This window comes from Magallana gigas, chromosome 2 (assembly GCF_963853765.1).
Source record: "Magallana gigas chromosome 2, xbMagGiga1.1, whole genome shotgun sequence".
In the NCBI taxonomy this organism is placed as follows: Eukaryota; Metazoa; Mollusca; class Bivalvia; order Ostreida; family Ostreidae; genus Magallana; species Magallana gigas.
Window position 1 is genome coordinate 49214151 of NC_088854.1, and position 13553 is coordinate 49227703.

Here is a 13553-nt window from a genome sequence, read left to right on the forward strand (position 1 = left end):
TGGATATTGACATTCTTTATTAATGCATGTAAAGCATAAATACCGTCACAGTTGCTTTTAAGTTCATAACATTCAGAGTAACAATCTAAAAGGTCAAAGGCTGCTTAAACATATAGTTTCCTCTTCATCGTCTCCTCAGTAATATCTAAATCTGCTTTGATATTTTGCTCTGATAGCATCACGCTTAAAATCTCTAAGATATCTCGAAATTTGATCTTGCTTTCTATCAAGCCTTTGCAACTCTGATAGATCAAAATCCCTCTTCGAACGCACCGCCGATCTCCCCTTGTTGGCGTACGATGATCGCAGCGCGGTGTCAATGTCTCGCCGTAGGAGGACACGGTTCAATGCGTCCGTTTTCAGGTCAAGGTTTACGGAAAATTCATCTTCTTTTGGAGATGGGAATGGGACCCATCTGGTTCTACTGTCAAACCTTAGCTGTCTGGCGTATTTACCAGCAGAGGGGGATCTTCGGAAGGTGGGAACAGAGGCGACGGGGGCGGGAGAGGGCAGACGACTTCTGTTTTCTTGGTAGGATACAGGAACGTACTCTCGTGATACAGATCGCGAGCGCCGCCTCACGGGAGAAGCGTGTCGTCTGGGAAGCGGGATGTAATCCCAGTCATCTCCAAGAAGCTGGTCCTCCAAGATGTAGCGACGACGACGAATGTCGAAGGTACTGTCATCGTAACTTCGGACACCGCTGTACATGTTTTCCCTTGGGTTGATGAAGAAACCCAAAGGTTCGTCATCGTAGTTGTATGCCGGTACATAAACGTAGGTCCAAGCTGGATCCTCGTAATCTGCAACATAAAGACAGAAAAAATCTTAAGTAACCATAAATGTAAGTAGCTTACGTGTATTGTCTTCAGACATGTCATCATCAATGAATCTAAACATGCTTTTACGCGTGACAAGGGAGGCTGGAATGTTGTATGAAGAAATGCTGACTCACTCTGCACAGAATGTCTACAATTTAACAACGTTTTACAAGCACCAGCATTTTATACATCAGGAATGTTTCATTCAGAAAGGTATTTTGAAGGTAGCAAGTGGATTTTGTTTACAACAAGAGACCGCTATAAAAGTGTGGCGTTATATTCATATTTTGTATAATTACTATCGGAGAGCAAATCCTCCTCAAAATAGTTCGTAGTAATTTTTGGAATTTCTATGAAAATATATTATATTTCCATACACCTACGTAATGATAAATGACATCAGACACAGTCACCACACATAACTGACGGGTTTAGGGTTCCCCCCATGACCACTGTCTGCCAGTGTCTGTGGAATCACTGGACAGCAATGGGAGTCAGCTGGAGATAGACATGTGTTGTGGATTACCAGAAAACAGTGGTTTCTCTGGCACAGGTAAGATTGTACTGAGTAGACATAGAAAAGAATCTCGATGAACCAGTACTAAGCACGATATGAGCAGTTCACTCTAAAATTAAGGAAACCAAAATAACTAGCAATAGATGAACATGTCTCATAATTCCCCAAGTCTTACGAGAGTTTGATGTTATCCGTATAGTAGCTGCAACAAGCATAAGGAAAGGTTGGTTGACAAGTGTCAGATCAAGGCTGCAGAGCATGGAGAACGTCAAAAACAATTACATATCCACATGCAGATACTCATAGTCGGGGAAACACGATGCAGGGTTGCAGGGTACTTATATAGGAACCAGTGTATTATATAACACTGGAATCTTAATAATTTTGCACTCGAAGGATGAGACATGTTGCAAGTATTCAAAACTATTGCAATATATTTATTTTAAATGTTACGATACAGCTGTTAATAAAACAATATAAGAAAGATATAGATATAAATAAACAAAACCTTTTATTTAAGAATTCGGTGCTAAAAATATACAGATAAACCATTAACAAAACATATATATTGAATAGTTCAAATATGGATGTAAATAATTGCAGACGTGTTAAAAACATATGTACAATCACGAACCAAATGATAGAATGAATGAAATACAAATTATAATTAACTTCAGAAGCACGCTTGCAGTACAAAATGAAATAATGACGGGGTAAATTTTCTTGTTTCTCCGATCAATTCACTACATGAAAATGCATGAATTATATATTACTCACAGTAACTTTCCAAGGAGTTTCTGATCTAATCTGATTTTGAAAACCGGGATAAAAAGTACTATAGTGATGAACGTAAATAAGAGAATATTTAGTAAATATAAATAATCTTACCTATGTAACTGGCCATTTTGTTCCCCCCGCTTCCGATCCTCTGACAGCTGGTAAGAATTAGCGGCGTCCTACTCCGTAAACTGCAGCAACTGTAGTGATACACTGCTCACTGTTGTATAAGTATACACCCCTCTCTCTCTCTCTCTCTCTCTCTCTCTCTCTCTCTCTCTCTCTCTCTCTCTCTCTCTCTCTCTCTCTCTCTCTCTCTCTCTATCATGCAGGGAAAGCTACTCTAAAAGTTATAGTTTTATTCAAATTTAAGTTTTTTACATACTCTTTGAAATACATTCATATGAAATGCAATCTACACATTCTTTTAAATTTATTTGGTCTATGATAATTTTTTGTAAATTAGTAAATGTTATAATGTTTATGTTCAAGAAAGTAGAATTATATCACAGTATTCATATCACAGTAGCACAAAAGATTAATAAAACTAGGATAAAGCAATCATTACATGTACTTGAAATGTACTACATATGATTGTGAACAAATATTAGTTTGTACCCCTAAATGAAATCAAATAACTACGGTAGTTGGTACAAGTTTAAAAATACCCAATAATTAGTGATTCTGAAAGTAAATTACGAAAGCAAGCATCCAACAGAAAGTATACAACAAAAAAGATGAAGTTTCTTTGGGCCTTCCTGCAAACAAAAGGAATAAATATGAAAACAAAAATGAATTATGAAAACACAATTTGATATTTAATAATTTACCGAAAATAATAAATCAAATTTAAATTATTGTTTTTCGAAAACTCTTTTTCTTTATACAATTTGTCAGTTTTAATGAAAATTAATCTGTTTATTTGTATTAAAATTCAATGAATCATAAATATATATATATATATATATATATATATATATGTATATATATATATATATATATATATATATATATATATATATATATATATATTTTTGCAATGGTTGAAACCAGCCTTGATTTGAATTAGGCTCTATTAGTCTACATGTTTATTAAACAGATCTTTAAAAAGTGTGACAAATTATTATAAGGTTATAATTGAGAACTACAGTGTGAATAGAAATGGCGATTTTATTATGCAATGTTATTCATGAACGATTTGTTTTGAGGTGTAACTGCACACGTGCATCATTCCAAACGGATTTCGGCTCAATATGTTGTTTACTGATAAAGCTTCCAACATTACTTGATGTTGAATACCGGTATTTTTTTAAAAAACCATTTACCTATTACGACATAAATAATGTTGGATTGGAAAACAATCATATAATTATAAACTTACTTATCACAATCTAAATTTAAATTTAGAATTCTATGATTTTAAACAATTCAATTAGCTATAGTATATCACATTCTAGTAAATGTCTGATATATATACAGTGGCTGAACTACTAGTATTATATAGGCCACAAGGAAGGAATTTTTAATAAACTATTTCTTTAAAATTAAATACATGTAGTTACTCATTAAGGATTAAAATGAAATATTGCAAACATTATAAAAATGACTGATTTAAGAATAGGCATTTCAAAGAGATTTCCATCATTCTGCATAAACATATACATGTACATGTACTGCATTATCCCTTATAAGCGTTTCGGACGCTGAGCAAAAAGAAGGCATGGATTTCGAATTTGCATAAAATATTTTCTATGATGATTTCTTTGAGTTCGTGAGTTCTTTTGTTAAAGACACCCATAGTATCCATTGGAACTTACCTATGTTTCTGGCCCCTGAAATAATGTGGAAAGACCCCTTTCCTAGAGAAGAGGGATTATGGGCCATCATTCGACGATTAAGTGTGTGTTGACAAAGCTGAAATTATTTATAATTTGTTTAGATTAAATGTCATTTCCTTTAAGTTCATTAGATTTTCTATATTTTTAATGTATGTACGAATACCTCTGTCTCATTAGCGCAGTGTGTGTTGGGATTGCAAATACGGACTGTACATTCTATTGTTACATACGGGCTTTGGTGGAATTGAAATCCATATAAAGTAGCCGATAAAAGAGTATTGGTCTCATTTTTGAAATCCTCTAAAATACCACTCGCAGTTGAGCACCTTAAATGATAATAATGATAAATCAGTTATGAAATAACCACCTAACTAAACACAATTAATGATTACAGTTATATAAATAATAAAGAAGCATAGAAAACTAGTCAAACTATCGTCAAAATTTCAGGAATTAGAGGAAACGCGGGCTAAAAAATATCAATTTTACTTTAAATATTTATTTCTATTAAGTTGTATAAGCTGATAGACATTTTGATATTTTTATCATCACACGGAAGAGTAGAATTTTTATGTCTTAAACAGATGTCTACATAATTCAGATAACTACATTTAATGTTTTTATCATCCAGTTTACGCTTTATAAACCGCGAAGCGGTTTATAAAAAAACGTAAAATTGTTTCAAACCATTTTATATCGTATAAAACTAATTAATATTGAATTCATTGCTTATAATTTAATTTTTATACTCTTCATTGTAGATAAAAACGGTCATTTGACCTTAAAAATGACGTAAAATTGTAAAAAAAAAAAAAAAAAAAAAAAAAAAAAAAAAATCAAAAAAATATCAAACATAACGCGAGGCGTATTGATACGTTTTTGACTTTGGTCTAACTATGACGTAGGCAACATTCTTTATACGATATAAAATAATTTTTTAGCCAATCAGAAAGCGCGTTACAACCAGAATTTTAAAATTATTTAAGGAATGAATTCAATATTTATTTGTTTTATACGATATAAAATGGTTTTGGGCAGTTTACGCTTTATAAACCGCGAAGCGGTTTATAAAAAAGCGTAAACTGTTCCAAACCATTTTATATCGTATAAAACTAATAAATATTGAATTCATTGCTTATAATTTAATTTTTTACTCTTCATTGTAGATAAAAACGGTCATTTGACCTTTAAAATGACATAAAATTGTACAAAATTCAAACGTAACGTCAGGCGTATTGATACGTTTTTGACGTTAGTCTTACTATGACGTAGGCAACATTCTTTATACGATATAAAATAATTTTTTAGCCAATCAGAAAGCGCGTTACAACCAGAATTAAATTATTACAGAATATAATTATTTTTAAACACTGAATATACTCGTTATCCTTTTGAACTCTGATCACACCCATGTACGGGACTTAACCCCTAGACGGTTCCGTTACAATACGGTATAACTGAATTAAAATATGTATGCGTTTCCAATATGATTAATTATCGGTTTACCCTCTCATTGCCATTTTAAGGAAGCTTGCGAGTTTTTTTTAATAGCTGGAATAGACATGTACTTCAGCTCTCAACATAATATAGTTTGAGTAATTAAGTTTTGTTTAAACATGTACATAGCCTTTCCAGGTTATATTTTACATTTAAATCTATTGATTCGTGTCGATGATTCCATCTTGTGCGCCCAAGTTCTTTCATAAATTTCTAGATATAAGAAGTATGTCTAATAACAAGAAAACTCCTTCTTTAATTAAGAGCCGATTTTTTCTCCAACTTTTGACATACAATTAAAATAAAACAATAGTAAAGACAAGATAATACAACACTGAGATAGATTTTGACAACAGAGAACAATAACAATTGTATAATTGTAAACAAATAGAGATACATTTCTCATTTGATTTTTCATTACTATAGTGTTAGCTTAATATCTGGTTTTAGATCAATGCATAGAGAGAAAAAAACCTTATAACTAGAAGAATATGAAACCGAAAAAAAAATTACAACAAAATGTAAACATTGCAATTTTGCCACTACAAAAATTTACCGTTTTCTCCAATCTGTGAGATCTACATGTATCCAGAATACTGTCCTAGGCTTAAAATTCAATGAAATCTCTCTTTGTTTATAAAAGTGCATATTTGGTGTTATATATAAAGACACGATCGTTTAAGTAAAATATATTTATGTACTTGATTAAAACTACAATTAATTACGTGTGTTTCTCAATTTGTTTGCACACCGCTGCAGGTATGAAACTATATCTTTCAAAAAATAATTATTCAATGCTTAAATAAAATTAAATAAATAAATAAATTGCAATCATGTTTTACAACACTTTATACTGTATATCTTTTCATCATGACTAACATAGATAAAAAATTGTTGATTTCATTTGTTCTACATTCTATAATTGATAAGAATAGATATTATCATATTAAAATTGTGAAAATAATAAATGTCAATTTTTGCTTCAACAATTATAAATATTATTCTTTAGCTGAAAATAAATATACTGAGAAGTTCGTACATTGGTCCCACTTGAAAACATTTCATCAATAAAACCCAGTAACATACGATGTAAGAACTCAGAATTTCACTATATATATATAGATCAAATTTATTTGTCATACTGTCATACTATTGATATATATTTACACCCACCAAGAATGATTCTCTCTATTTCTTACCGAAATTTAATGTGATTTCATAGCTCTATAGAAACTAACAAGGCTAAAATCTACACGCCACGTTTATCGAATTGGTGAAACCTTAAGCAACCTAAGAAAATAACGGACTTAACGAAATAATCGTGTTCATGTCATACTCAAATTCTTATGTACGCGGGTTGCATATTTTTTCTGCAATGTCACCACCATCAAATCCCGCATGAATCTTCAAAAAAAGCATTTTATTGCTTAAATATGATACATAAAATAAAGATTGTATTTCTCCCTCTCTCTTTCTTTCTCTCTCATAAAGACTGCCTACATTCAGCCATTAAAATTGCTTTATCAAGTATCACAAGTATCCAAGATCCAAATTGCAATCAAGGAACAGACTCTTCAAAGCTTCATAAGGACATATTTTCTAAATTTAATAACTGAGAAGAGAACAAACAAGTTAGTGATGTATGGAATATTTCGTAGATATATAAAACCTATCGCACCTTACGCTGTTCCATAAGACCATGCTGGTAACATTTTTGTCGATGACCACGCCAGCGTACGCCTTACATTCCACTGGTTTGATCACGTGATAACCTGAAGAAATGTTATTTAAGCAAAAGTAATATTTTAATATTTGACATGCTGCCTAACGTGCAAAGAGAGATGATTGTGACTCATAAAACTAGGTTTCAAGAGCTCTACTCTAAACTGTAAGATTATCTATGCTGAGTTATGATTTTTAAAGCATTCTTCAAGTAAGTAAAATGTAAAGAAAATTGAGTGTGTGTGCACCGGAACTTGCCAGTCATGTCTGCCGTGACTGATCGTAAGGAAAGGCAATTGTAGTCTCAGTCACAATTGGTCGTACGTATTTGGTGAGCGTGCGTGTGCTACGAGATTTGCCAGTCGTGGCTTCCGAGGCTGATCTGAGGAATACAATCGCAACTTCTCGGGCCTTTCCGGCAGGCTCGGAAAAACACCTCGAATGTATTACCTAGGCGTCCATGACAACCCCCCTTTTTATAAAACTTGATGTAAATTCAAAACATTTTATAATCTTTTGAGATGTAAGCTAGACTTCATTAAAGTAAATGATATACCCTAAAATATAATACAGAAGCGACTTATAAGGCTGTCTAGCCGATAATTATTTTAATGGGAAGCGACTCCATTTTGTATAAAATTCTAACATCCGGTGATGTTAATACATTCGAGGTGTTTTTCCTAGCCTGCCGGAAAGGCCCGAGAAGATGCGATTGCTGAGGAATACTTATTTTTACGTTGCATAGCTACGATCAGCCATGGACGGCACAAATTCAGGATTTTCTCGAAACACTATCTCTTGAATTTGATATGATAATATATTCAATCAAAATGTTCTGAAATCAATGGAAAAGCTCCGAAAAAAGTGTATATAACTGCAAATTACCAAGTATTCAAATAAAAAATATTTGAATACTGTTACATTTTTTGTTGAGGTTGAATATTGCATTAGGTCTAGAAATTATTTTTGACAACACTTAAGTAAAAGTAAACAAGAGGCCAAAAGGGTTGACGGTCACCTGAGTACCATAGTCTTTCAATTAGATTAACATGGGTCAGAAAGTCTCATGTTTGCATTTCAAGCTTTAATTTGAAGTCTAAACCCTAATCTCAGACTCCTCTGACTGTTACATCGCCTTTATTATTTGATGTTTGAAAACGATTCATTCATGAAAATAGGGGAGGGGGTTTAAGAGTCCTAGGATTCTCGGACTACATATGTATCTATTCCCTTGCTCCAGTATTAAAGTGCCTTTGGTAGAATTACTGTTATTAAAAGTTTGCTCATACCGAAACTAAATCATTTATTCATTTCACTACCAAATCCAAAGAAAGAAACAATTTCATACCTTAATAAAATTTTTTTTGAATTTCTGTGGAAATCTAAGAATGATAAATCTAAGAGGTCAGTCATTACACAGGACTATTCATCAGGAGGGTTGACAATGGTTGACATTAACAATTTTATAACATCTCTCAAATTTTCATGGATAAAAAGGCTTGCAAAATCACACAAACCATGGATGGATTTTTTATTTTTACAGAAATTGTTTGATTTTCGTGATAGTTTTGTAATTGAATGTTTACACAAGGCGAACAATGATTTTTCGAAAGATGTGTTAAATTCATGGTTATGTTTTATTATTACCTATATTGATCACCCAAAGGCAAAAGATAATATTTTAAATTCTCCGGTGTGGTACAATTAAAAATACACATAGGAAATAATTATGTTTTCATGAAAACCTGGTACAAGAATGGTGTAAAGGTCATACAAGATTTTTATGATGAAAATTGTTACAGCATTATTGTAAATAATAGCATTTATGTAAATTGTGATATGTTATTTTTATGCCAGTACCAAAAATAATAGTCTAGTCATGATATAATTGTAATTCTAATATTTGAGTATTTTTGAGTATTTAGCTGATCTTCTTTAATTGTCTACATTAACCAATCAATGGATTTTTCTGTTAAAAATATGTACACTAGGATTCTTCTGAAATCCATTTTTTTGTTAGCTTTCAATGCTTTCTTGCGTTTAGGTGAGATTGTGGTAAAATCCAAAACTGATCAGTGTAAAGTAATTCAAAGAAATGATGCTACTTTTGAAATGCTTCAAACAACACCTGTGGCTGTTGAAATTGTGTTAAAAAATTTCAAAACAAATAAAACACATGACATTTTTCAAATCCATCTTAAAGCATCAAATAATAAGGAAATGTGCCCTGTTCAAGCATTATATAATTACTTGCATACATTTGGCCACAAGTCAGGTCCATTGTTTCAATTTATGGGAGGTGAACCAGTAACTTATGCATTTGTAGTGAAAAATCTTACTAATATTATTGATTTTGTTGGTTTGAACCCTGCTTTATACAAAGGTCACAGCTTTAGGATAGGGGCAGCCACTCATGCAGCACATTTGGGTTATTCTGAAAACTGCATTCAAAAAATGGGAAGATGGAAATCTGATGCTATTCGTAGATACATACGTTTGTCAAGCTTTACATTTTAAATACATATAGCAAATGCTATGTATGTATATTTTTCTGGAAGGTTTTCACAGTTCAGAAGTTAACTGCTGTGTTAAATAATTGTATCTGATATGCATTGTTTGTGTTGTTCATTCAATGTATAGATTAGTTGTATGTCAAAATTCAATTCTCATCACAATTCCCTATCATTTGTCTTACATTGGACATTAGTCAAAGTGTGATTCATGTATAACATGTATCTATACTATGTACATGATGTGGTTACACATAACATAACACAGGTCAGAAGTAAACTGATGTGTTTATGCCTGCTGTATAGTTTTTTAACCATTGTTTCTGTTGTTTTGATTTTGTCATTTGAGTAACATGTGCCTACTGGTTCATCTGAAAATGTTTGATTACATGTCTATCTGTATTTTAAAACATGTTTGATAGTATAAAAACTTTTAACATGTATATTATACTGTCATATTAACACAGGGCAGAAGTCAACTGATGTGTTAATGCTTGCAAGGTTAAAAATAAGATGTCCATAGTGGTATGCAAATTTATAACTGGTTTGGTTATACATGTATAGATAATCTGTGCCTTCATGATATGTTAATATTTAAATCTCCATATAAGGCAGAGGTTAGTCATTGCCATATGTGTTGTATGTACTGCCATCTTTCATATTGTTGACTACCATGATCTGGCTAGTCCACCTTGTGTGGGGTCTTTTTGTGCAAACCTGCTGTTTGCTTTTGGTGGCTGTTTTTGTTCAACAATATGTTTGTTGTATGTATATTTGGTACATGTTGATATTGTATACATCTTTGTTTAATATGGGGGAGGTCATTTGCTCACCTTTTATAACTTACATTCAATGTCTGGTAATTGATATTATGACTGTTTGAAGACCTCCCCTTATTGCCTAATTTTTCTTATTAGCAAAAATAAATGGCAGTATATACACACAACCATGTTTTATGTTTTTCAATCAATCCTAGCCAGATCAACAATATTACATAATACAGCATTATTGTAAATAATAGCATTTATGTAAATTGTGATATGTTATTTTTATGCCAGTACCAAAAATAATAGTCTAGTCATGATATAATTGTAATTCTAATATTTGAGTATTTTTGAGTATTTAGCTGATCTTCTTTAATTGTCTACATTAACCAATCAGAGTGCGGCGTTTAGTCGCGCGATGTTTTGACTACGTCATTTTAACTGTCAGCTGTCAACAAGTTTGTAAATACCGCAATCAACCCACCCTCCTTCCCCTTCATCACCTTTATAGTTGGGGATTTATTTTGCACTGTATTACACATGTATGTTGTTGTTGATATATACAATGCTGTTTTTGTTCAACAATATGTTTGTTGTATGTATATTTGGTACATGTTGATATTGTATACATCTTTGTTTAATATGGGGGAGGTCATTTGCTCACCTTTTATAACTTACATTCAATGTCTGGTAATTGATATTATGACTGTTTGAAGACCTCCCCTTATTGCCTAATTTTTCTTATTAGCAAAAATAAATGGCAGTATATACACACAACCATGTTTTATGTTTTTCAATCAATCCTAGCCAGATCAACAATATTACATAAAATTTTTTAAGTTATGAAGAATTTAAATGTAAATACAATCTCAAGAATATATGTATAATGCAATACAACAGTGTTAAGGAGGCCGATTTGGGTTTTTTTGCGGAAAAACTACAATAGCATAACTCTTTATTTTTTAACCATATGTAATTTAATCCAACTCTAGTTTATTTGCGAAGGTTCATGAAAATCGACCGTCTGGTTCTTTTTAGGGACCATCTCAAAATAGAGGTACATTTACTATAGGAATATATAGGAAACTGTCATTTTCCGCACATCAAAGCAGTTTAAAAAAATACTACGATAGCTTTTTTTCTCAAATTGTTATATATGATTAGTTATATCATTTCCTACCTTATATGTAAAAAAAACACAAAATTCTACCGTCTGGTTTTTACTGGGGGCCGTCTCAAAATATTAAAATGCACCAAATTTTGCTATATATTTTGATCATCACGAATGATGATTGGTATAATGGATTCATTCCAAAACATGAGGAAAATGTCCTCGAGGATAGCATCATTCTGTATATAAAATTTCAACAGCGTACAATTTTTACTTTTTCTTTTATGTTATTTCTTATAACGTACTCCTACAAAGCTTTATTTTATCATAACGTCATAAATGCGCAATGGCAATGCTCCCCTACCGCACAACGTAAAAATCGTGTTAAAAATAAAAATTTCCTTTAAAAATCTTAATATTTTTATCTGTATTTTGTTTATTGCGTTCAATTTTATAAATGATATCGAAAAAAATTCATTAGAAGTATAAATCAACTGTATTATATTAGAATGCGCAAACACATGCGCAATGCAAACTAAAGTCGGCCTCCTTAAATCAGCAATTTTTAAGTTTTTTTAAAATGTCTTACATTGACAGGACTTCTGTTAAAAGAAATCCTAATCCATGTATACCATTTTTGTTCCAAACAATTATACTCCATGAAAAGTGTACAAAAATTATTTACAATGTTTTGAATGAAAATGTGGTTGTTCCAATTGCTGTTAGCAGATGGAAAACATATCTAACATATTATAATGTTGAATATCTTACTGAATATGACATTTTTAAGATTTGTTTTAAAACTACCAAAGATTCTTCTGTACAATGGCTTCAATTTAGAATTTTACACAATATTCTTCCAGTTGGATACTACCTTAAAAAAAATCAATATTAAAACTACTGACACATGTGTGTTTTGTACAAATAATGTGGAAACAATAATACATGTTTTTATTTCCTGTGAGAAAATACATACCCTGTGGAGTGAACTTAGTATATACATTTATAGAAAGACCTCTGAAAGAATTGGATTTAATATGTCTAATATTATACTTGGTCAACTTCCATTGTCATTTCATAACAAAGTAATTAATTTTATAATTCTGTATATGAAACAATATATTTTTTGTTGTCTTATGTCAAATAAGATTCCATGTTTGGTGGTTTCCTTTGTCACTTAAAACTAAAATACAATATTGAAAGATATGCTGCAATACAAACTTGTAAATTACAATATTTCGAAAATTTATGGGATAGTTGGAAAGGTATCTTGGCTGCTGATATCTGATTTATTTTTATTACACTGTATCATGAATATATTTTTTGTCTATACTTAATTTTTTTTCCCATGTAGGCAAGTAACCACAAAATAATACATTTCAGTGTTTATTCATAAGTGTGTGTGTGTGTGTGTGATTGAATGTCTGTTTTGCATGTCTGTTTCTTTGAAAAAGATATAAATTATAAAAAAAAAAGTGCCTTTTTTCATATACATATGTTTACAGATCCGACAAGGAAACCGTGATGATTGGTTTGCATGTCCACCAGCCACCGTGTATGCTTACAGGAAGCATATGTATTTCTAATTTGGTAAAGCCTTAGTCACAACTGGTCGTAAGAGCTTCTACGGGCGGATTTTAATGAAAGTCTTGCGAGAAACGTTTCAAAGATCCCATAAGATAGGCGTACAATTTGACTTGCACGGACCTCGCTTGTCCCTTGCGTTACACGTACATGTACGTTGACTGCAAGCCGCATTTGCTCACCATGAATTGAACGCACAGTAAACGTACTACATACGCACGTCATGCGTACAGCAATTGTTCGTGGTGCGTGCGAATCGTCCATAAACAAATTATTTTTATAACAAATGTTTAAGAAATAGACATATCCATTAAGACAAGATAATCGACAATTTTACCATTCATTAAAATCAAATCAAAGATTTTAGTAACCGTCTAATAACCAAAATCCAACAAACAAATGCGTTCTTTTT

General features: G+C 31.8%; 1 protein-coding gene across 1 annotated transcript in view; it reads right to left on the minus strand.

The window, feature by feature from the left end:
• The window catches only part of LOC105344245 (uncharacterized), a 32628-nt gene continuing 19075 nt past the window's right edge, over positions 1-13553 (minus strand). Inside the window, exons 4-8 of the mRNA XM_034460935.2 lie at positions 7129-7222; positions 4117-4279; positions 3933-4029; positions 2227-2873; positions 1-803 (exon numbers count right to left, since the gene is read on the minus strand). Coding sequence (XP_034316826.2) covers positions 2791-2873; positions 3933-4029; positions 4117-4279; positions 7129-7222 — 437 coding nt within the window. The 3' untranslated portion in view covers positions 1-803; positions 2227-2790. The remainder of the gene's footprint in view (positions 804-2226; positions 2874-3932; positions 4030-4116; positions 4280-7128; positions 7223-13553) is intronic.